Raw genomic sequence first — 24,067 nt, forward strand, 5'->3', positions numbered from 1 at the left:
GAGAAACATAAGACTTGTTCAGTCTACGAGGCGATTTTTAGTAGTCGATTTTTAAAAAGAAAGAAGGAAGGATTTATGTGTATATATAATATACATATATAAATAAGAAATCCACATGCATTTCTCGCGCGAACAGAGAAAATCTCGATGCCCGCGTGCGCGTGAATCAAAGAATGCGTTCTAATCAAATAATGGCCGAAACCGGCCATACACTTCGATCGTCCTGCCATAAATTAGTCTTGCGTATCATTGTTCTATTGTTATATCGTCGCGACGACACAATACCGCTGTCCCATTGCATTTTTGATCGGTAACGCTCGCGGAAGAACGGGGTAGGACTTCTTTTTTCTTGGTCGCGAAACGATCGATCGAACGAACGATCGTCGACGATCGAATGGAAGATGTGGCTGTTCGCTCTTGCCGAACGTTTCGTAGTGTTCTACCTAGATCTCGCGGTATAGGTTGTAGCGACGAACACTTTCTCGTTTCGTTTATTATCTTCTCTCGTTGGTTTTAATCCTGGAACCTGAAGACGCTATAGCGATTATTAATTAATATTGTCGCTAATGCAATTATCGTTCAGTCTTCATTTAATCCTTTCATGATTGACATTGATGGATGAAGATTCATCGCACAATCTCTTTTGAAGGCGTCGTGGTTCGATTCCAGGATTAAAACGAATTATTCTTAATTATATAATTCCTTAATCAATCAGCAGATCTCTCAAGAGTATGTTTATGTCAAGTGCAACGCGAGCGACATAGGTTTGTAGCAACTTGATGATCATGACAATCGTATATTGATCTGGAATAAACGACTGCTTGATCCATCATTCGATTTTTCTTAGTCTCATTTCAGACTCGAGATTAAGCTTGCTCCTTATCTCGTTTCAGATTCTGCGCCTACGCGAACTTACGCAGTTAGGGTCTGCCAATCGAATTTACAAAATATTCGTGATTTTTCTTTTTCTTTTCTGGGGTCGCATCCCCTATTTTCCTTTGATTCTCGTTCCTTTTCTTTTTTATAATATACACTGGTACATACACGCGCGATACGATATCTCGAGTTTGTACATAAGTATCATAAATTTTATTATCATATCATAAAACATATGGAAATCACGCGGGAAAAGCATGATAAGTTTATTTCTGGAGATCTTTTATTGACTGATAACATATTGAATTTTACGATCGTTCTTCGATAAAAGAATAATTGTTTAAGGGTTTAACTTGTCATGTTTTTCACCTGTGGCTTTCATATACCTAATAGTACATCGATACACGATGCTGTTCTTATCCTTAGTGCTACCATGATCGTGGCTGCGACATAAACATACCTTCTTTGAAATATTCCTCAACAGTAAAACGTCGAGGAACACGTGCGTTTCTTGTTACGCCAGCTATCACTAATCGCTTTAATCGCTTACTGGGCCGCACGAGCCAGCACTAAACAATATCAAAATCACAAAAAAAGTATATAAAATAAAATAAACGATAGCAGAAGAAAAATCGAAAAAAAAAGGAGTAAAAAAGAAACACATCGAGAATTCTTGTTCTTTTTCTCCCCTTTCGAACGGTTCACCGATGGTTCCGAACGAAAGTTAGGAAAAGGAAAAATCGAAAAAAAACATGCTCACCTTATTTATTTATTTATTTATTTATACGAATGTTTTATTTGTTGAGTTCTGTATTCACTGTGGTTCTCATCGGACGTCAAGTCGAAAATGCCGATAATAATCTGTACAAAAGCTACGTTGATACAGAAGTAACATCGCGTAGACACTGTACTTTTATCGTGGTCACCGATCCACGAGCGCGATAATTAATCAGTAAATGATAATTTGCAATGTGAATTTATAACCCGAAAATTAAGAACATAGATAAAAGTATGAGGAATAGAAACGAATAAAAATACATATATATAGGATATATAAATAAAAATTCGAGCAACAGAGATCAAATATATTAATCAATTTCACACGAGAAATTTAGTCAACAGAGAGGAATTATTTGATTATCTTAATCATCGCGCTGCGTCTGTGATCGTGATTATCAAGGCATGGAATTATTTTACTGCTCGTAAAACGTTTTTGCGCACTTTCTGCCGTACGGCATCCTCGTTAATCGCATAAGAGCAACATGTACAATAATAAAACTCGATAATAAATATGTTTCCTAGTACCAATTAGTATCCTTTTGTATTTGCTTTGCCCGTTACTACTGCTAATGATAGACGTAGAATTCCTCCCTTACCTATAATTTCTCCAGAAATAGATTATTAAAAATCGAAAACGTGTCTCGTGAACGTCCAACGAATAAATGAAACTACACTGTTTCATATGTGACACTTGTATAATAGTTTCTCACGTTGTCCCGTTTGTTTCTATTTAGAAGCTTATCAGAGTATATATGTATATGATGAACTAAAAGCTTGCACTCGACGAACACAATTCACGATACTCCAGCCACACGGTCATCAAATACTCATCGAGGATTTTCAACGTCATCCTTCACAAAAATAAGTGCCAGATAAAAATGCACACTTAAAAAGTGTTTATCAAAATTGAAAAATTATCGTCAATAATAGAGGGAAGAATCGTAGAGTCTTTATCATATCTGAATCGTAAAGCGAGCGATCTGAGATTTATCAGTAAACATTCTCTTTTAATTCCGACATCGATCGATGAACTATGTAACGACTTGTACACGAAGGGTAAGTTTCCTTGAACATCTAGAAATCTCCAGAATTTATTTAAAAACGAAGAGAATAGCCATTCCAGATCTTGAATAAAATGAAATCTATAAAAATCTGAGAGTTGGTAGTTTCTTTGACTAATTTTTTATTTAATTACGTTTGATAACGATGAATAAAAGTTCGATAAAAGATGATAGTACATTCGAGCAACCTTATGATAACTTAGGTAATCTGCTAGACGAGAACGAAGTGCTTGATTGGATGGTGAAGCAGAAGACAGACGAGAGCATCGAAGAGATCGATCGTGACACCCTGAGCAAATATATCGAAACGAAAGAATTCTTGGCTGTCGTTTTCTGTAAGATATTTTTTCTACCAAAAAGATTGCGAAAATGTGCAAAGTCGTAGATTGTTCGCAGTAAGTCACATAATTCGTAAGGCGAATTGTTCGTTTCAAATATAATCGTTATATGGGGTAAGTAAGAATTATCGCGTAGTCGGTAAAATTAAATAGCCAATCGAACGATCTAAAATCGGTCCAACACCGTAAAAAACACAAGAAAAATTTTGTTATATTCGTTTCTTAATTATCCATCCCTCAAATTCTATTAAAATCATAACTTGACACGTTTCGAAAGTTAAATTCATCTTTTAAATGATCGAGTAACAACTTCGCATCGTCTCTTCTCTTATCGACCAAATAACATTTCAAATTTAGAAATCTTATGAGTAAATTACGTGTGTTTATGCATCTGGATATAGGTAATTCAAATGTGCCAAAATATATAGAAATCGCGTGACATAAAAATATACAAAATATTCACAGTAAAGTAAATACACGTCGTAGTATTTAAAGAATGAGACAAATCTTTACTGAAATTTCATTTCCTTATTCATAAAAATATGAATGTTCATAAAAATATGAATTTGAATAAACATGCATTTAGTGTACAATTTAAAAGTAAATATGAAAATTTACAAAATGCATGTAGTATGCAAAAATATGGGAAATTACTGGCCGTGATATTTAGCATTTAAAACGAACTTCTATTTAAGTTCCACTTCTTTAATTATATTCGCAAAGATAAATTTGCATAAACATGTCCAGTTTGCTCGTAAATTTCTCCCATAAGAATGTTAAGAGGTTGATATTACGTCGCCTCGAAACGAAAAAAGAAACATCTCGCTCCCGTAGACAAGGAGGAAGATCCAGAGAGTCCTAGGGTGCTCAGGCACGTCGAGTTGATCGACGACGAAGCTGCTGAGTACGGTATAAAGATCGTAAGAATGAAGGATCGATTGATGGCGAAGAAATATGGCTACCGGAATCCACCCGGTATCACGTACTTCCGCAAGGGCAAGAACATTAATTACGACGGGGATATCGACGACGAGGAGGAAATCCTCGATTGGCTAACCAATCCAGAGAACATGGAGCTCACCGATCATATCGAGAGAATCAATAAGAAGATGTTTCACAAGATACGACAGACCACTGATTATTTGGCTGTGTTCTTCTGTGAGTATAGAATTTAAGGAGAAAGTTCGAAGAATATCTTTTAAATCATATATGATAATAATAAAATGTTAGAACAAGAATTATAAATCGAATCGAATGTATGTAAAATTGGGATTACGGTGTTTATTCGGGTAAGATGAAGACGAGAACATTTTAATCGATACTTCGATGATATTTAAATTTGATATCGTAAAAGAAATTTCAACCTATTTGGAAAGTTTCCATTTTATTTCGTTTTATTTCAACCCTCGTGTGAGCAACCAAAATGTTATCGAATAAATTGAGAATCACGTTCGAAGCTTTAATGTTTAAAACGTTTGTATAAATTTCGGCATAAAGATATCCAAGGAATGGAGGATGCAGAACGGTTTTGTGATATTTTTACTGGAAAATAGGAAATTGTTAGAAGGTTGCCCACATTTCGGGTTAATACAGTGTGAGAATGGAGAAATTAAAAATCCGGCAAAATAGCTACGATTATTATTTAAAAAACGAGACTTTCGAGCATATCGAACGCGATGGCGCGCGTATGTTTAGACAGCAACGACTGCAAACAGTGTGGCAGGGTATTGGTGGAAATCGAACACATCGATGACGAAGCAGACAACGCGGGAATAAAGTTCGTGAAGATCGACGACAAGCAACTGGCCAAGCACTATGGCGTCTTCGCATTACCCGCTATATTGTTCTTTAAAATGTCCTCGAAGGAACCAGTCATTTATGCAGGTATATTATAAATTAAATTAGCTCGCAAATAAAATGAATCCGAAGTCTATAATTAATTAAATTTTATCTTCGGCCAAAGGCGATCTGTACGACGAAAATCAGATACTGCAATGGTTATTAACACAGAAAGATCCATCCGGAGAGGTAATCGAGGATTTGGAGGGTGAAGAACTTCTGCATTTGATAAGAGAATCGGAATCGTTAGCAGTGTACTTCTGTAAGTCTGACAGTCCTTCAGCTACGGCCAACTGCCAAGCAGGAATGTATCTCTAGCCTGTTGCGTGGCTCTACTATATTTCTAATATTTTTATACTTTTATACTTTATCCCGCTCTTCTTCTATATTTGATTGTAAATATTGTAAATATTATCATTCGGATATTCAGATATTCGTATCCACATTTTGCTTCATCGATAATAATCGATAAAGTCGAGGATCATCTCAGTATAATTCTTTAGTCTCTACAACTTGACCATTAACGCTAGAACTACCAAACATGATTGATCCAATGATAATGAGTTCTGGATGTTCTATTTTCACAATTATTAAAAATATGCAAGTGCTCTTAACAGGATTGATGTTGATTTTTCTGTTTTTCTTCCTTTTTTTTCAATGGACAGCAGTTTTAAAATTCAATACAATTAATGTCAATTTAATGGTAATGTTAATTAATTGTCAATTAACCTCATGCTGTCGAGATTGTGTTCTTATTTAATTCTACAGCTAAACATGTATTTTTTGCATCCTATTCATAACTCAAAAAATTCGTTTGACGTATTATTAAAATATTATTTGTCTTAACATATATATATATATATACACCTTTGGCTGGACCCAACAGGTTCTCCCCATCTTCGGCTACTTTATATTAAAATATTCCTTTTTAGCCACAATGTGATATTAAAATCAAAAAATCAACATAAACGCAGTTATCGTGTTTTTCCTGTGATCTGTGATTATCTATGTGTGTTATATGTATTATAAAATATCGAAGGTAGTTCTAGTGTTAATACCACAACAAGTATACTACTACACATCGAGCGGATTTCCTGTTATCCCATTCTCCTCTTCCCTTCACGCCACGCTATTGATCATATTTCTTCGCTAAAGAGAATAACAACTGACCGCAGCCAGCAACTTGTCTGCGTTATATTAATTCCTGCTCTGGTAGCAACAGCCCAGAATTTCAAAGCAACAAATTCTCGTTCAACTCGGATGAAACGCGACTCGAAACTATACTATGTACATATATACATACATACATTACCGCGAACTTTTGTTACTTTGTACTTGTCTACGGTTTACGCTTAATGTGTCGCAACGATTAACCAGATTTCGTTTTTATTATTCTAAGTTGTCCGTCGTCCTTGTTTTTTGATCTTTCGTTTGATTATACGTTTCGTCACGATCATTGCTACTTGGCCTGTCTTTCTCTTTTTTATTCGTCTTCTTGTCCGTCCATACGCTGTACACGTTGTCTACTAATGCCGCAGGGAACAGAACGCTTTGTGACTTGTGTCAGGCAAAATATCAGCGGAAGCAGAGCCGCCACAAGGAGCGCAGGATCGTCGAACACGAAGCAGCCGAAGAACTCGATGGTACACACGTGAAGACAGACAAAGAGAACAATTGAGTTGCCGACCCGATTTCTTTTTTCTTTACCGTTCTACCAATTTAGAATATGTTGCAGATAGTTCATCCAAGATATTCATGTTCCGTGTGCACTACCCAGAACTCCAGCACCATTCACATACATTTTTGTCCATATTTTTGCAAATACAATTTTGCCAGTGAAATACAACACCGTACATTTTTATCTAATTTCTTTTTTAAAGTGCATGATTTTTTCAGATGGCCACTGCGATATTTTTTATTCGCAAAAAAATTTTAATTCGTTTAATCGCCAGATAATCTAACCACTAAGTTTTAAACGTACACGTGTATATACGAACTTTCATCAACGTCACAATTTTTCCAGGCCAATTTTTTCCCTACATTTTATTACACGTTCACACTGTCACACAGGTGTACCTGCACGATTAGATAGCATGAGAACACTATAGAAACAGGAGGCAGAAACCACCATAGTTACCACTTAGAGACGACCAGCATGCTAACCATTTTGTTTGTCCGAGTTTTATTAGATTTAGTATACGATCGCGAGCTGAAACCATACGAATCTGTTCATCGTTGTTATTTTTTCGTTAGAGCTAGTTTCCCTCCCATAGATAAGACCCGGAGAACGCTTTTTTAGATGATCCAATCAGTTCAATCGATCGATTCATCTTATCATCATAGATCGCTGTACTTCGAGTAGATATCTCTTCGATCTGTTCGTGAATTTTATAACGATATAGTCTCCCTTTAGATGCCGAAGACTGCGAGCAATGCATGGGGATTCTCGAAGAATTGGAGAACATCGACGATGATTGCGACAGACACGGTATTACGTTCGTGAAGACTCAAGTGAGTATAAAAGTGACTGAATAATTTCTTTCTGGATACATAAAATATTTCGTTAGTATAGAAAATATAGAAGAATTTATATTGGAAATACATGTACATAAAATATATGAAATATTTTAGAAATTTGGGCTTCCAGTCGAGATATAAATGGAAAATTTTTATGACATTTTTGTAGGATTACAAGGTGGCAGAAGATTATGGTGTCACGGAATTCCCAGTATTGGTATATTTCGAAAATCAAATACCAAATGTGTTCGAAGGTTCGCCACTTTCTTGTTAATACAACACTACGTTTCTTTGTATTATATCATATTATTTGAGATATTCGTTTGTAAAGGTGATTTAAAAGTGGAAGAAGAGGTTCTGCAGTGGTTGATTACCCAGAAAACAGAGGATCGAATAGAATTAATTACCAGAGTAATGTTAGAGACGTCTGTTGAAGAGACTCAATATCTCGCGGTCTATTTCTGTAAGTTCTAGAGTATTTTTTATAATCATTTAAATAATATACGATACAATACATAAAATTAATGTAATATTCATATAGAGCGAAAACAAAATTACAATGTTACGTTGTAGATAAAGTAAACTGCCATATATGCGAGGAGATTTTGGAAGGATTAGAAAAGATCGACGACGAATGCGATGTATTTGGTATTCAATTAGTAAAAATTCAGGATCCTCAGCTGGCCAAACGGTATTCCATCAAAACCTTCCCTGCCTTAGTTTACTTCAGAAATGGCAATCCTCTTTTGTTCGAAGGTCTCTAAAATTTCCCTTGCAACATTATCAGTTCGATTAAACAAAATCGTTTGCATCTTTAAGAATTCACTATTGCATTTACCAGGTGATTTACAAAACGAGGAATCAGTTCTCGAATGGCTGATCGATGACGATAACCGAGAACTAGCGGACGAAATTGAATCTGTGAACGAGAGGATGCTGGAAAGACTTCTCGATGAATCACCATTCTTAGCTGTTTTCTTTTGTAAGTATCACAGAATTTGGTAAGTTTTGACGAAGCTAGTTTCACTTGAATCGTTTAATTTAATCAGACGACGAAGACTGCCCCGAGTGTGACGAAATTATGGAAGCTTTGGAAAAAATCGATGGTGAAGCGGACTTATTCGGTATTGATTTCGTGAAGGTTCTTAGTACGGAAGCCGCAGAGAAATTTGGTATTCTGAACGTTCCGTCTCTGGTTTATTTCCGCAAAAAGACGCCCCTCATCTACGATGGCGATCTCACTCAAGAAGACAAGATTCTACAATGGCTAACTTCTCAAGATGTGTTCGAAATTAAAAATGAAATCGAAGAAGTTAACAAGAAGATGCTGGACAAACTGTTAGACGAGAACGAGTTCCTTACTGTCTTTTTCTGTGAGTAGAGAAGGAACATCCTTGTATTAGATGATGTTCGTAATATTCCCAATTTGACTTCTAGATAAAAAAATCATATTAATTATTCTAGATGAACACAATAGTAAAGAGAGCGAAGAAGTGAACGAGAAGTTGGAGAACATCGACGGAGAAACAGACAATTTGGACATCACGTTCGTCAAAATGGCTGATCCAAGATACGCCAGGAAATGGGGCGTTACCAAGCTTCCTGCCATCGTTTATTTCCGCAAAAGATTCCCCAGTATCTATCGAGGTAAAACTCTTTTTTCTATATCAAGAAGAAACTATGAATATTTTCAATTTCCAATCACAGCTTTTCTAAACAATTCTCCCCTAACCAGGTGATCTACACAAGGAACAAGACGTGTTGGATTGGCTGCGCAAGAACAGGTACCGTCAACCGGAACTGAACATCTACATGTATATGCTGATCGCGATCACAGTCCTGTTTGCCATGTACACCGGCTTCTTGTTGTCCTGTTTCCGGTCAGAACCAGCGGCGCCCACGCCGCATCCGAAACAAGCGTGATAAAAGAAAAGAACGTGATAGGAAAAGAAAGAAAGGAACGAAAGAGTTGAGACTCATGAATTGTTGCTGCTGCGCGAATGTGCGTTGTTGTTGTTGTTGATCCGACTCGCTTTACGTAAGATTGATTAGCGGCCGTTCGTCCGGAACGAACGACTCGTACCAAAGCTCGACGATTCTACGGGGGATGACGATGAAACCTGTCTATGTACTTCTCTTTTTGCTTAGACGATGAACGAACGATTTAAAAGAAATAAATAAATAAAATAAATAACGTATACTTTGCACCGTAATGGGTTCAAGTTGTCCGTGAATTCCGTGAGCGCGTGGTATGCTTGCTCAACGTGGACCAAATCCATCGATTTTCTATAGGAGATTTTAGACCTCTGTCAAATTGAAGAAGGCGCGAACGTGTTGCGAGCGTACACGAGGCAACGTTTCGCGGGAGTTTACTCGACTATAATATTCCAAGCGAATTACCAATTATGTTAGCGTATAAGCTATATACAGTTATACATTATAAGTATACGTTTGCCATAATGTCTCTTAGTTCGCGTGCAAATTACCGTACGGCGACAACGTTGTTTGATATTCTTTTATTGTATTGCTTTGTAACGATAGAGATATTATATTGTATCGTATTCCATTTCACTTTGTATTAACTTTTGCTGACTCGATGATTTTTTGCTGCGTTTTTAGAGTGAATAAAACTGATCGACACATGTGTACACTGTTATTTTGCTGATGTTCATGGAATGTTGCTAGCCAATTCGATCGACAAGCAATCTGTGGTTTCTTTTATTTCTTTCTTTTTCTTTTTTCGTACGTGTTCTTGTAACGTTAACTGTCACCGTCGATTAGTATTGACAGTGGTCTTGTTCTTTGTCTCGAGTGATCACCTTTGGTCCACGTGTAATTAATTGTTCGCGAAGATGATCATCGATAATCCGTACGTCTTTTTGACGATGGATCGCCGTCGATATCTTCTGAATAAAACGAAAGGATAAAGATGTACACGAGACGGGTGAATATTGCCTATCGATGCTCATATAGTCAAGGAAAGGCAAACAATGTTAACACGATCATCAGGAATAAAGATCAAATCCTTGGACCAATTACAAACTGCTTAAACTGCTACTTCTGTCTGCCAATTGTACATAATATAATAGTGTGAACGACGCATTATATAAAAAAAGAATACGACGACTCTTTTCCTTTTACTTTATGTTTTATTTTCTTCTTCTTTTTTGTGCTCTTGTTCTTTTTTCTGTTCATGAAAATCTGCATCTTATTAATCTTGAAACTCCTTGATCTTAAAGTCACATATTTTTCTGTTTCCAACTTATGGATTTTGATCTAAGAAAGTTTTAAGATTAATTAATTTCCGGAAATTAATTTTTTTAAATATATCTTTGAATTAGAAACTTCTGTAATTAAGGCATATATATATATATATCTTTGAGAAAAATTGAATTTTTTAAATATAACAGGGATCACATTAATTGTGTCGTTGCGTAAATTAATTGCCCTATAATTATTTATGCCATTCATGTCAATTATTACAACATATTTACTGTTAATAGTACGAAAAGCAAAGCGCTTTCAAGGTAAATTCAAATTTCAAATTTCCCGCCTGTGCATTAAGTAGCAAGAATTGCAGTCAACTTCAAGCTTAACTTTTCAACAGTTGTGAAGTGATCAACGATCGAGAATTTCTTTACATTGTGGAAGGATGGCGGATACGTAAGTGCTGTTCAAACTCATAATAAAATCTAAAAACATCGATAATTAATACCATCCTAACATTTACGAAATATATTATTAATCATTCTTTTGGAGTTCTTTGTTATATTTATATTATAGTTTTTGTTTTTTTGCACAAGAATGAAAAATTATTACTCGAAGCTGACAAGTCATACCGTTGATCAATATAAAACAATTCATATTTCATCATACATATTAAAAGTTATATTAATTCTTTAATGAAACATGAATTGTTATCTTGCATCAAATTAAATATCTATTATAATTATAATAATAGTATAATAATAGTTATATTTCTTAATAGCATAACCTATATTATAGCTTAACCTAACTTATTATATCCTAAGCTCTGTATATCATGCGACTTGTTGAAATTTATGTGAACAAAATATGTAATTTCTAACTTTGGTTAATAATTTTGTACATAGGAAGAAGGAATCTGAACCCGCAGCAGCTAAAAAGCTGCCGGCAGTGCCGGAATCAGTCCTTAAAAGAAAGAAAACTCGTGAAGCAGTACGAGCTGCGCGTCTTCAAATATCGATTAAGGTAGTTTTTGAAACTGTACTTTATTTTTTTATTAAATGAATGCTTAAATTAGTGGAAATGATTAAATAAATTTTTTAATTCAAGCAACGCGCAAGTCGATATCTGAAAAGGAAACTAATCTTTAAGAATGCCGAAAAATATGTGAAGGAATACCGAATGGTAGAAAGAGACCAAATTAGATTGGCAAGACAAGCTAAGACTCATGGCAACTATTACATCTTTAACGAAGCACGTCTGGCATTTGTTATCCGTATTCGGGGGTAAATATAATTCCTAGCACACTGAAGTTATGATTAAAAAATATGTATAGCACACTAATCATTTTATATTATTTTAGTGTGAATCAAGTTTCTCCTAAAGTACGTAAAGTACTTCAGTTGTTCCGCCTGAAACAGATCAATAATGGCGTATTTGTGAAACTGAACAAGGCAACAATTAACATGCTTCGCATCATTGAACCGTATATCACATGGGGTTATCCAAATCTAAAATCAGTTAGAGAATTGATCTATAAAAGGGGATTTGCTAAAATAAACAGGCAACGTATTCCTATTACAAGCAATTCAATTATTGAAAAGAAACTTGGTTAGTATTAGTCTAATTTATTGTTGTCATTAAAAAATTAGTTAAAATTAATTCATTACATTTGACAAGTCCATGGGAGTTGTATTTCTTACTCTATTGCTCCCTTCCATCTTGTCAAAAAGTAATAGAATCTTTGAAAAACCTTTTCGTATTTTTTACGTTTAGGTTTGCAACGATTCATACATTTTATAATTACATTAAACAATTCCTTTTTTCAATATATACTGCGATAGTAATATGGGAAATAAATTATTACAGGTCGCTCTAGTATTATTTGTATAGAAGATTTAATCCATGAAATATTCATGGTTGGACCAAAATTCAAGTTTGCAAGCAATTTCTTGTGGCCATTTAAGGTATATACATTTCTGACTGCTCAAATGTCGACATAGGCATGGTTGTGGAAATATTCATTATTCTATTAACCTCCTACTATGTCGTAAAATAATACGAGTTTCTCTTTATGGAACACATGTAATTTTGCGTTCCTTAGTCAAATTCAAACATTTCATTTAATAATCGTCTATGTTACATTATTAATGTCAACCTTCCTGCCTTTAGCTCAACACACCTAGTGGTGGATGGCGTAAAAAGACTAACCATTACGTTGAAGGTGGCGATTTCGGTAATCGCGAAGACAAAATCAATGAACTACTCAGGAGAATGATTTAAATTTATAAAGATCTTGATAAATAAAAATTTAAATAAAATCTGTTATATCGTGTCATATTTTACCTATTGTCCCCTTCTTGTAAACTTATTTGTGTGTACACACTTATTTGTGTACTAACACAACTATAGATATATGTACTCCTTATCCGTTAATTATTTATCTGATGATTTTTATATTTTAAATAACGCGTTAGTACAAAGGATTCCATAATGTGTAAATATATAAATGTGGTTATTATTTATTGCTACAATCAGAAAGTTTTCTTCTTGAGAACGTTAAAACAAACGCATGCGCTAAAATATATCGAATAATCTGTGATGCTCTATGAGAGATGGCTCCATACTCATATCTTAGTACAATGTGAGAATGGTGTGTCAAGGCGAAGTGCACTGGTTCGAATCTTGTTCCAGAGATTTTGGATAAAATATTTTATTTTCCAATAAAATATCATTTTCAATGTAGAAAAAAAGTTCTTTAATAAATACTGGTAAGTGCGTTACAGAAAGATTGAAAAATCATTGAATGTTACAGTTAAGTGACAAACTTTCTCGCATATAGTATTAAACGCCTAACCTTATCTTAACATTAATAAAAGGGTGTGATTAATAATAAAAGAATAAATTTTTATATCATTATAATCAACATTTCATACGAAATTAACAAGTCTGTCCCACGTGTGTGTCTCGAGGAAATGACAGTTTTTACGGGTTTTCGGAATAGATTATAGAAAGCGTATTTCACCGTCGCACTTTCTATGTTCGAATCCTGCCCATATCAATTTTATGTTAATAAATCATAGACATTTTTTTCATATTGTAAAATGTTCTAAAATAATAACAAAAAAATATATAGAATGTTAAATATAGAGTTCTAGAAGAATATAGAAAAATTTATTGATCTAATACCCTTTTGGTCCTATACTGTATAATATTTAAAATTACATAATATTTTTCAATATTTTCTATATTTTTAATATTCAGTTAGATCATATTAATAATGAGCAAAAAGACTGTGGATTCTGACACTTCATCTGATGATATGAATTCAGCTATTACTAAATCTATTCATTCACTATCTGATAATACAAGAAAGTTAATGGTTTTTCCTAATATATTACAAAATATTTGTCTCAGTGATTCTATAGGAAAAAGTAAGTTAATCATTACCACAATTTAGAATAAAATAAGTATCTTTTTATTTATAATTTAATGTTCTGTTGCAGATGGAAACATAATGCCTGAATCAGAACTTATAAAGGAAGAACATAAAGATTTTGGGATTTCCACACCCACTGGATATCCAAACTCAAACACTGTGATAAAACCAATCACTGTCATAAAAATTAATAAAAATAATCCAGCAAATAATGCAGATAACGAAAGTTTAATAAATGCAACAGAAGTGCCTAAAATTAATACAAATGAAGAAAAATTAGAACCAAAATCAAATTACACAAAGAAAATGCAGAATCTTAATAATAGTAGAAGGGAAGAGAAGGGTAGCATAGAAGTAAGTAACTCCATAAATATTTCAAGAAATCAGAGAAAATCACAAGAACTAAAATGTACTGCTAAAACCTTAGAAAATAATCAAACTACCTCAACTGATGTACCAAAGTCTCAGAGAGATGACATAAAATCTGAACAAAGTACTAGTAAAAGATATTTAAATAAAAGTTTAGAAGAGAATAAGGAGACAAAAGCTAAACATGAAATTGATGGAAATTTACTTAATAAACCTGAACATGTTTATAAACAAACTAAATATGATGATTATATTACAGTATATAAAAAAGAAATTTCAGACAAAAGAAGAATGAGTACTTGTAATACAGAATCAAAACAAGCAGTAATTTCTAATACTTTATCAAATAAAACTGAAACAACTGATGTTGTTCATCACATTAAATGTAAAAAACAAAAGCTTGAAAATGAAGCTGATGAAAGGAATATAATTACACTTGATTCGCATAAATCTTCTACTTCTGTTACACCAGTTGTGACAAAAAGTTCATTGCCTTTGAATTCCACTAACACTTTTGGAAATTATTCTAATGTTATAAATAGTGAAGGAATAATGAAGGAGGATTATAAAAATGAAATAAACAATAAAAATTTGGAATGTAAAAATTTAGAAAGTGTGGGGTTGAATCATAAGAATGATAATGAAGTACAAATGAAATCAATGAGTACCTCTGTGCTTAAATTTGAAAATGAAGGATCTAGAAAATTAGGAGATGAAAATCTAAATGTTAAAAATACAAGTGTTAATGAAGATAGAATCAATTCATCACTTATAACATCAAATACTTCATTAAATCAAGAAACTTTAGACACAGATTCAATATGTCAAAATAATAGCAATCAAACTTTGATGGTTAGACCAGTACTAAGAAAAAGAGGAAGACCTAGAAAAATTCTGCTTACAGTGCAAAAAACTGCAGACATTTCAAATAAGGAATCACAAGAAAACTTAGAGGTTTTACAAAAAATGAATGATATCTCTACTGAAGAAACGCTTGTTCATAATAACAGACATAGTGAACAATCATATAATTTTAGTAATAACGATGGTATAGATGATAATAGCAGTACTGAAGGTAACATTCTTAATTCAATTACTATTAAAAAAAGTGATAGACCATAAGATACATCTGCAGGTAATCCAGATACATCTACAAGTAGAGGAAGAGGAAGAGGAAGAGGAAGAGGACGAGGTAGAGGTAGAGGTAGAGGTAGAGGCAGAGGTAGAGGTAGAGGTAGAGGTAGAGGATCATCTTATTCTGCATTAGATACTGAGTATATAGAAAATTCGAAGGGACCAATTACTATTGAAAAAGACTCAGGTGAAAATAGTACTGTAACTCATGCATCAGAAGTAAGTTTTATATAAAATATTGGAACTATATGTCATTCTCAAATTACATAAATATATGTTTTTCTATTTCAGGAAACTTTTGTGACTTGTGCCAAATGTGAAATAGATGTATTAAAAGTCAATTGGGATTCACACAATCTGCGCAAGCATAATTATATGAGTTGGAAAAAGGACGATGAACCTATTGTAAATATAAGATTAATATAAATAAATTTGTAAACTTATTATCCTATTTATTAAAGAATTTTGTTTTCAGGACTTCGAAAATAATATTAAACTATGGAGAAAAGTATTAATGACTGCTATTCAAAAAAGAAGGGGTCAATTGTCGTGCGAAAAATGCGGCGCTGTAAAGCGTAGTGCGAATGGTTTTATATCTCATATGCAATTTTGTGGAAAGTCAGAAGAAGTATGCAATTTTTCAATTAAAATTTGAAACATAATGCAATGTAACTATACATACAATAATTTTTTTTACCAGGAAAGGCAAGCTTTGATGGTAAGTTGCCCTATCTGTGGTGCTGTTATGATGCCATCTTCTATGGAAATGCATGAAAGGGTACATAGGCAAACAGCACAAAGTAAAATAAATGAATTGCAATTATATACTGGTACTAATGAAAGAACAAAACGTAAAGCTGCAGAAAAGTAAGTTTTATAAATTGGAAGTTTATTAAAATTTAAATTAAATAAAAATATTCATATAGCATTATAATTACAGAGCAATTTCAAAAATTTCTGAATTTACTGAGCTTGTCAAAGATAGTAATTTACCGCCTGAAAAGAAAATGAAGCCTGACTCTTCTTTGCTGGTATATTACTTTTTTAAAAATATCTTTTTGTAAAAAAAACCTAATTTATCAAATGAATAACTATATAAAATTAACATTACAGAAAAGTTTGATCAAAATGCCTGAACATAAAAGACCTATACCATCTGTGTGGAAAGGCATGTGGAAGAAAGCATTATCTTCAGGGGGAACAATAAATTGTCGTCAAGTAGGCTGTACTTATACATGTTCTTCTCTTGAAGATATGTGTGAACATGTTTCTATGTGTAACTTCACTCCTGAGGAGGTATATATTACAATAATACTAATTTTATTTCTATGGCATATCTAAAATGCTAACTTTAGTACATATTTAATTTTATTGCAGAGTTATATATGTAAAAAATGTAAATTTTCAACTACCTCTGATGAAGATATAAAGAAGCACGTACTAGAAAAGCATGCAATAACAGACGAAGTTGATAAATATTCAGATTTTGAAGAAGAAGATTGTAGTTCAGATGAAAGTAAGGATAAATTTTATTATAAAATAAGAAGTTAAATTGTTAAGTTCCACACATGATTTTTATTTCTAGAAACATCTACAATGAAATTTTTGTACAAGGAAAAATTTCGTAAAATCAAATGGAAAGAACCGTATATGCTCGGTGTGCAATGGTCTATGGAATTGTAAGTATCTATATCTTTTAGAGTTAAAATATATAATTCTTTAATATGTTTAAGTAACAATCCATATTATTTTCTTTAACAGCGAACAAACAAATTACGAACTTTGTCTATTTAATGACTATTTTCCAAATCAGTTTACTTTATTAAACAATTCCGATATTCTTAAATATTTGCCAGAGCTAGAAATTTCCATGCGAACAAAAAAAGAAAGTGTGTCTAAAACACTGTGTAATACAGAATGGAAGCAATGGAAACGATTTGAAGGTGGTTCAGATGAAGGTAATTACCTAGTGATAAAAACAAGTAATTACTTACATACGATTATTTCACAATGTTCGATATATTAAATTTAAAATAATTTTTCAGGCACTCCAATATTTTTTACTGGTGGACCAGTATGGTCATTAGCTTGGTTACCTATTCCATCACCAATGTATTCTAAGGAACCTTGTCAATATATCGCGATTAGTACTCATCCAAAAATGACAAGTGAATATACAGTAGGAAAATCACACTCTGAGCCTAATATGATACAAATTTGGAATGTCGGGCCTTTGAATCACGAGTTAGTAACAAAAAGTAGAATATACTAGTATCAAATTTCTTCAAAGTAAATTTTTCTTTTCTTTTAGGATTGATAGTAAAACAGAATCTCCTACTTTGTCATATGCTATTGTACACAACAGTGGTACCATATGGTGTTTAGAATGGTGTCCTTCCGGATGTTATCAAGATGAAAGTTTAAATAATTATAAGAATGAAAACAAAATACCCAGTAATCTTAAGCGAATGGGTATGCTTGCAGCAGCTTGCTCGAACGGAAATGTAAATGTTTATTCCTTACCTTTTCCAGAAGAGCTTAAATTTAAGGAGACTACAGACAATGGGTAAATAACAAATTCATCCAAATGGATAAATTCCTGTGCGTGTGTTGCTATTATGAATATATGTTATTGTAGTTGGCCTATATATTCCACTGATCCAGTAATAACACTAGTTGTAAATATTTCAATATATGATAACAATGATCAAAATTGGCAATGTACCAAGTTATCATGGACGAAAGAACACGGCCATAAGTACAATTCTTTCACTATATTCTTATCCGTTTCCTAATTTTATAATAACTGACTTATACAATTTCTTTCGTTTTTGCAGTACAATTGCTGCAGGATTTTCAAATGGCTATATAGCTTTATGGGATTTAACATATAAATCACCATTATCAATGCAAAAAAGGAAAAACACATATTTCATAAATGCATTTCAGCATTTTTATGCTCATGGTAATGCTGTGAGTAGTAAGTATATACATATATATATTTCTTTCTTTTTTACAAAGTAATATAAAATAAAATAACAAGTTCAACAAGAGTATCATTTTTGTAGTGCTAGCGTTAATTCCGTATAATAAAGGAAGATTTCTAGCTTCTGGCAGTTTAGATAGATCATACAAATTTTGGAATTTAGAAGACATAAATAGTCCTCAAATTAGTATGCAAAAGTCTATTATAGTAAATGGTGCATGGATGACACACTGGCCATGTGCTGTTGTTACTTTTGATGATGCACTGGGGTAAGGACCATAAAAGAATATTTTCAATTGATGAAATCTATTTTTTAATATTATATTATTCTATTATAGGTACAACCATACTTATACTTATTTGATTTCATTAAGAGAATATGAATACAAATACTACCCTATTTTACAAACAAATTCTACCACATATGTAAGTAATTTTAGAAAGCATATTTTAGATATAATTAAAAAGTAACCTTCTTTATTTAAAAATTTTATAGGCTGTAGCCACTTCTGACTATGCAAATAGCATTGCACATGGCACACTAGCAGGAGAAATACAAACAATCTTCCCACATGGACTTATATATAATAGAGATATTGATAAAGCTTTAACGAAGAAAAAAATGGTATATCTTTTTGTGTTTAACGTGCTTAAATATTGTTGATAATTTAAACCATTTCTTACAAAGTTAAATATAAATAATTCTCCTAGGTGAGTTCATTTGTTAAAATAGTGGACTTCTTAGGAAAAGAAGATAGTAAAGATGATAAAAAGCACAAAAAGAATTCGAAAGATTATTGTTACATGCCAGAAACTTATGATGAGTGCCAGGATCGATTCGGTATTATTTTTTGTGATAAATTGAAAGTAAGTAGTCCCACTGCGTAATGTATTTTATTTTTTATTGTTTTCAAATTACTATTTTATTCTATTATATTTAAAGGACGTTAAACGTGATGAGCAGGAACAACAGAATGAGGAGGAACTACCAGAAGTTCCGCTTGAAGAATATCCATTCATGTCTGTAAACCGAGTACGTATATCACAACTGTTTTCATTTAATTGATATTTTTATTCGATACTGAAATTAAATAATAAATTCTAGATGTCTTGGAATCCGAATGCATGGAGTTACCTGTGGATGGTAGCTGGTTACCAGAATGGTTTAATAAGATTACTAAACTTCAGATCTATGTCTGTGCCGCGTGAACTAAAAATGTTATTGCCCCAATATGTAAAGTCTATGCTTCATAAAGCAAAAATTACAACAGAAAACTGTTGTTAACGCAAAGAAAAAGCAGTCTTTTATAATAAAATCAAGTATTATGAAATTAATGGCGAATGCGCCTACTCGTTGTATTGTGTAGCAAATTATTTTTTACAATTTTATAGGCCAATTTTATAAAGATTAGCATGCCAATGCTTCAACAAGATTCATTGTTATGTATATATTAAAAGAGCTATGTAAAATTTATTGAATGTATTTATCTTAGTCCACTTGAGAAGCGTTTTGTATAATATGTATATCTGCACGTTTTGTAATTTGTAATATTTAAAATGTGAAACTTCTAATTAAATTATGTTAATAAACGGGATTTTTTACAACCTTGAATAGTTATTAATACAAGCGACCTCAGTTTATATTATTTTTTTACGCTTACTCTAAAGTGTGTGATAATTTTATATAATATTAATATATTACTCTTTTGGCATATTAGTAACGAAAAATATTTTAGTAACTAAAATAGTTTAGATGATCTGTTACATACTAAATAACTGTCAAAACTCGAGGAATCATCCTTTAAAATTAAAACACTTACCTGCATTCATCATTCCAAATTTTTGAAATTCGGCTATCGATATTTTTCAATCTAGCCGCAGAAGTTTTAATACTTTTAAAATATGTAGAAAGGTGGATAAAACATTGTAAAATATTATTACATACTTAAAATGTTTGTTAAATGTTCTATCGAGTTTTAAAATATATTATGCTCCATTTCGCGCCATTAATCACATCATTTGGTACAGTTAGGTTTCGTATATACCTATATACCATTGTCGTGTATATACGCATGCACATTAGTTTGATAAAGAGGTGGGGCTACAGAACCACTAGAGAAGGTAGTAGGGATCACATGTATATACAATCAAACGACGGAAAACGTCGTGGCCAAAGCTAAAGTAGCGGAGGGAAATAGAACATTTTGTAGCGAATTGTGAAGCAGTAACTACTTCAACATTCTTTCTTTGATATTTGAAACGAAGGCAGTATCATTACATATTTAGTTTATCTCGCTGGCGGAAGTTCACAATATCAAATACATACATACAAATTCAATTCGTATAGTAATAAAAAACTATAATTTACTCGAAAACTGCTTTTGTTTCATTTTCAATAAAAAGGAAACCGTTTTTATTTCATTTTAAATATTTGGTGCAAGTAAGTGAGGAATACCTTCTTTTTCTAGTTTTTAAAAAAGTTGTAATGTACAATATGAGACATTCTTTATTCGTTTCGGATGTTTATATTAACAGCACGAGTATGATAATTGTATGTGTCAGCAAGTATAGTTTTACTTCTATATTGTACGTAAAAAGATTTTTCATAGAATTATTATCATGCTACAAAATTATTCTTTTAGAAATGGGTATCAATCCAATGAAGTGGAAAACCAGAAATGTACTGTATACTATTTTAACACTTTTTATCTTTTATGTTCTCTTTGTATATAAGAAAAAACATCATGTACTGTTCGAAGGAATAATAAAAAATTCAAATCCTATACATGTATGGGAATTCGTTGCGGATTTTAGTAATATGAAAAAATTAAATCCAACAATGTATGTAAAACGTTTCTCACCACAGTCTTTTTCTTTCTCTTTTCTTTTTAACTTTTGTTAATATTTACAGAGAAGATTTTAATATTATCGCAGAAAGCGGCAATTACGATCATTGGAAATATTCGGTCGAATATACTGAACATTTGAGTCATATACCAATTATACGAAACATAGCGCATGGACATTACGCCATACGTGAAGATAATAATGGTTACTTGATTACTTCGAAACATCAAACGTGTTTCTTCCCCAAATTTGGATGCTGTGAGTGATCGTTTCTATCGGGGAAAAAAAAGAAGTTCCTTATGAAATTAGAGACCAGTACCGACACCAAATGAGACTTTCAAATGATTTTAATCTTAAATTCTGATTTTCGTTTCAGTGGAGTCGATCTCGCAATTCAGATTCGATCGAGATGGTGCAACGGATACAAAGTGTATCGAAACCGTACAATATGAATGTCCAATTGCATTTTCACCGTTATGTTACAGAGAAGTTATGTATCAACGAGAAGAAATTATGAAAAGATTGAAATTAAAATTCTCAGAGGCTAAAAATTAAAAACAGTTAATATTGTCATAGATTTACTTTTTTGATCTTAAAAAAATTAAAATATATAGTTTACGCTGCTTTTAAATTCACAATGTACTTATAATATATTTTATATAAAAATAATAATTTTTATAATGATTTTTGTACAATATTTTATATATCGCGCTGTTACTTTATATATATATATTTAGTATGACCAACATCAAAATGTAAAATCTCCGATAACAAAGTGACAAAAAAGAAAATAGAGGGGGAGATCAACAATTTATCGAAAACATACACATGAGAGAACCTGTGAAAAGGAAACAGACATTGAAAAGTCTTTCTATTTTTATTTGTATTTATTGAAATATATATCATTCATAGCCTTTAAACAATAGATTTATATTACAGCGTGAAACATGTCTAATAAATTTGAGGCGTAAGTGAAACTAGCGTTCTTATTTGTCGTGCCTTTTTGTTTAGGCTAGTTAGAGGTTAGATCTGTTTTAAATAGAAATCAAAATTCATTGATATACTTTCTTGTTTAACGCCCTCAGCGTGCTTTTTTTTATACATTTAATGGGTTAATTGCTAGCTTGCGCACAGTATTGTCTAACTAGTTCAAAATAACAAAACACGTGATATACCTTGACATTTGTCAGAATCTAAATACACCTACGTCTATTGAATTTTCGATTGTTATTTTTATTATTTGTTTTTGACATTTTGATCAATTACCATATAATAATTGAATTCATTTTTCTGCATACGACTATATAGAATCAATAATCATATGTTATAATTTATAAGAAACAAATGTATAAAGTCTGTAGCATATTGTTTTCTGAATAAAAAATTGCATAAAATATTATAAAGATGATTTAATAACAGTATTTGTGAAACTCATGTTGTAAATTATAGTAGTACTTGCAGGTTAAAAACTAATGAAGACAATGGGAATGATGAAACACAATCAAAAGATAATAAAAAAATTGAAAAAGATTTACTAGTAAGTAAATAGCGTTGTACATTCTTTTCATTCAATTGATATGCTCTAATTAAATAGCACATATTTATTATAGCCTTCTATAGAAATTAGTCCAAATGAGCATAAATTACAATATGCATATGCGTTATGGTATAGTCGACGCAGTCCTGGTAAACAATCAAGTATACAAAGTTACGACCAAAATTTAAAATTGGTTGGTAGGTTTGCAAGCGTGGAGCAGTTTTGGAGTCTTTACAGTCATTTAGTCCGGCCATCAGAGTTAACAACATCTACAGATTTTCATCTTTTCAAAGTTGGCATAAAACCAATGTGGGAAGTATGTGTTTAGTGCCTCTTGTACTGTATAAAAAATTTATTCTTATTGAGTAATTTTGTTATAACAAATAATCTTTTCTCAGGATGAGGCAAATCAGAAAGGTGGTAAATGGATAGTACGGTTAAGAAAGGGTTTAGTTTCTAGATGTTGGGAAAATCTTGTATTAGCTATGTTAGGAGAACAATTTATGGTTGGAGAAGAGATATGTGGAGCTGTTGTATCTATTAGGTTTCAGGTATGGTAATTTTTATTACCTGAAAATATTAATCTATATATATGTATATTGCGAGTCATTAGGTATTCTTATTTTTAACAGGAAGACATAATATGTGTATGGAATAAGACTGCATCTGATTATGCGACAACAGCACGTATTAGAGATACATTAAGGAGGGTCTTACATCTTCCAGCAAGTGCCTCAATGGAATACAAAACTCATAATGAAAGTTTGAAGAATGTTCATCGGCTCTAAAGTCTTGTGATGCTAACTCAGAGATTCGAGTTCTTTGTCGACTTTCAGGTAAATTATATTCTATTATTATAAAGAAAATCACAATGAAAAAATATGTGTTTATAAAACAGCACTCTTTGTGTATTTCTATATTTAGCTCATAGATACTTGTGAAAAGATGACATTTAGGTGGAAAATATTTTACAACAACAAAATTTAAATGGCCATCTTATTTGATAACACATTTGATTCACAAGTATCCCATTGTAACTTATGTAAATAATAAATACATGTTGATAATAAAAAAATAATCTTATTTGCAAAATGTATATGTGAAATTTTTATAATTATCGTTTTTACTATATATAGTTGG

The 24,067-nt window shown here is 32.2% G+C and overlaps 5 protein-coding genes across 15 annotated transcripts in view; all 5 read left to right on the forward strand.

Annotated features, from left to right (window-relative positions):
- Positions 1-10,534, forward strand: part of LOC117210753 — a 45,017-nt gene extending 34,483 nt beyond the window's left edge. For 3 of the 5 annotated variants that reach the window (XM_033454062.1, XM_033454063.1, XM_033454065.1), the window contains 13 exons: positions 2,921-3,052; positions 3,890-4,213; positions 4,751-4,939; positions 5,019-5,156; positions 6,433-6,537; positions 7,308-7,405; positions 7,581-7,665; positions 7,743-7,874; positions 7,985-8,167; positions 8,253-8,393; positions 8,461-8,784; positions 8,876-9,058; positions 9,147-10,534. In XM_033454062.1, coding sequence (XP_033309953.1) covers positions 2,921-3,052; positions 3,890-4,213; positions 4,751-4,939; positions 5,019-5,156; positions 6,433-6,537; positions 7,308-7,405; positions 7,581-7,665; positions 7,743-7,874; positions 7,985-8,167; positions 8,253-8,393; positions 8,461-8,784; positions 8,876-9,058; positions 9,147-9,334 — 2,222 coding nt within the window. In that variant the 3' untranslated portion in view covers positions 9,335-10,534. Of the gene's footprint in view, positions 1-2,920; positions 3,053-3,889; positions 4,214-4,750; positions 4,940-5,018; positions 5,199-6,432; positions 6,538-7,307; positions 7,406-7,580; positions 7,666-7,742; positions 7,875-7,984; positions 8,168-8,252; positions 8,394-8,460; positions 8,785-8,875; positions 9,059-9,146 lie in introns of all 5 variants that reach the window. The other 2 variants (XM_033454066.1, XM_033454067.1) reach the window with 2 other exon arrangements.
- A 459-nt stretch (positions 10,535-10,993) lies between these two features.
- Positions 10,994-12,943, forward strand: LOC117210762 (60S ribosomal protein L7). Its single transcript, XM_033454084.1, has 6 exons — positions 10,994-11,074; positions 11,524-11,641; positions 11,726-11,901; positions 11,979-12,226; positions 12,485-12,582; positions 12,788-12,943. The coding sequence occupies exons 1-6, from the start codon at positions 11,064-11,066 to the stop codon at positions 12,896-12,898; spliced, it is 762 nt and encodes a 253-aa protein (XP_033309975.1). The 5' UTR covers positions 10,994-11,063; the 3' UTR covers positions 12,899-12,943.
- A 279-nt stretch (positions 12,944-13,222) lies between these two features.
- Positions 13,223-20,077, forward strand: LOC117210754. Of its 3 annotated transcripts, XM_033454068.1 has the most exons (22): positions 13,223-13,386; positions 13,880-14,049; positions 14,122-15,498; positions 15,559-15,776; positions 15,849-15,962; positions 16,033-16,185; positions 16,258-16,424; positions 16,498-16,588; positions 16,671-16,853; positions 16,935-17,073; positions 17,143-17,236; positions 17,319-17,515; positions 17,603-17,801; positions 17,869-18,123; positions 18,196-18,315; positions 18,395-18,537; positions 18,626-18,812; positions 18,882-18,969; positions 19,040-19,168; positions 19,255-19,410; positions 19,487-19,576; positions 19,649-19,828. In XM_033454068.1, the coding sequence occupies exons 2-22, from the start codon at positions 13,896-13,898 to the stop codon at positions 19,826-19,828; spliced, it is 4,434 nt and encodes a 1,477-aa protein (XP_033309959.1). In that variant the 5' UTR covers positions 13,223-13,386; positions 13,880-13,895. The 3 variants fall into 3 exon arrangements, with proteins under 3 accessions (XP_033309959.1, XP_033309961.1, XP_033309960.1); XM_033454070.1 differs by lacking the exon at positions 13,880-14,049 and having other exon boundaries at positions 19,649-20,077; XM_033454069.1 differs by lacking the exon at positions 13,223-13,386 and having other exon boundaries at positions 13,896-14,049; positions 19,649-20,077.
- A 564-nt stretch (positions 20,078-20,641) lies between these two features.
- On the forward strand, positions 20,642-22,359 carry LOC117210765. Of its 3 annotated transcripts, none has more exons than XM_033454095.1 (4): positions 20,642-21,094; positions 21,186-21,384; positions 21,455-21,648; positions 21,767-21,945. In XM_033454095.1, exons 2-4 carry the CDS (start codon positions 21,188-21,190, stop codon positions 21,943-21,945), a joined length of 570 nt encoding a protein of 189 aa, XP_033309986.1. In that variant the 5' UTR covers positions 20,642-21,094; positions 21,186-21,187. The 3 variants fall into 3 exon arrangements, with proteins under 3 accessions (XP_033309986.1, XP_033309985.1, XP_033309984.1); XM_033454094.1 differs by having other exon boundaries at positions 20,643-20,983; XM_033454093.1 differs by lacking the exon at positions 20,642-21,094 and having other exon boundaries at positions 21,188-21,384; positions 21,767-22,359.
- LOC117210764 (eukaryotic translation initiation factor 4E type 2) lies at positions 22,217-24,023 on the forward strand. 3 transcript variants are annotated; one of them, XM_033454092.1, is made up of 6 exons: positions 22,217-22,357; positions 22,852-22,927; positions 23,001-23,243; positions 23,326-23,478; positions 23,560-23,763; positions 23,852-24,023. In XM_033454092.1, the coding sequence occupies exons 1-5, from the start codon at positions 22,338-22,340 to the stop codon at positions 23,713-23,715; spliced, it is 648 nt and encodes a 215-aa protein (XP_033309983.1). In that variant the 5' UTR covers positions 22,217-22,337; the 3' UTR covers positions 23,716-23,763; positions 23,852-24,023. The 3 variants fall into 3 exon arrangements, with proteins under 3 accessions (XP_033309983.1, XP_033309982.1, XP_033309981.1); XM_033454091.1 differs by having other exon boundaries at positions 22,218-22,357; positions 22,843-22,927; XM_033454090.1 differs by having other exon boundaries at positions 22,219-22,357; positions 22,840-22,927.
- The last annotated feature ends 44 nt before the right edge of the window (positions 24,024-24,067 follow it).

This window comes from Bombus bifarius, unplaced genomic scaffold, assembly GCF_011952205.1.
Source record: "Bombus bifarius isolate JDL3187 unplaced genomic scaffold, Bbif_JDL3187 scf7180000008212, whole genome shotgun sequence".
NCBI classification, from domain to species: Eukaryota; Metazoa; Arthropoda; class Insecta; order Hymenoptera; family Apidae; genus Bombus; species Bombus bifarius.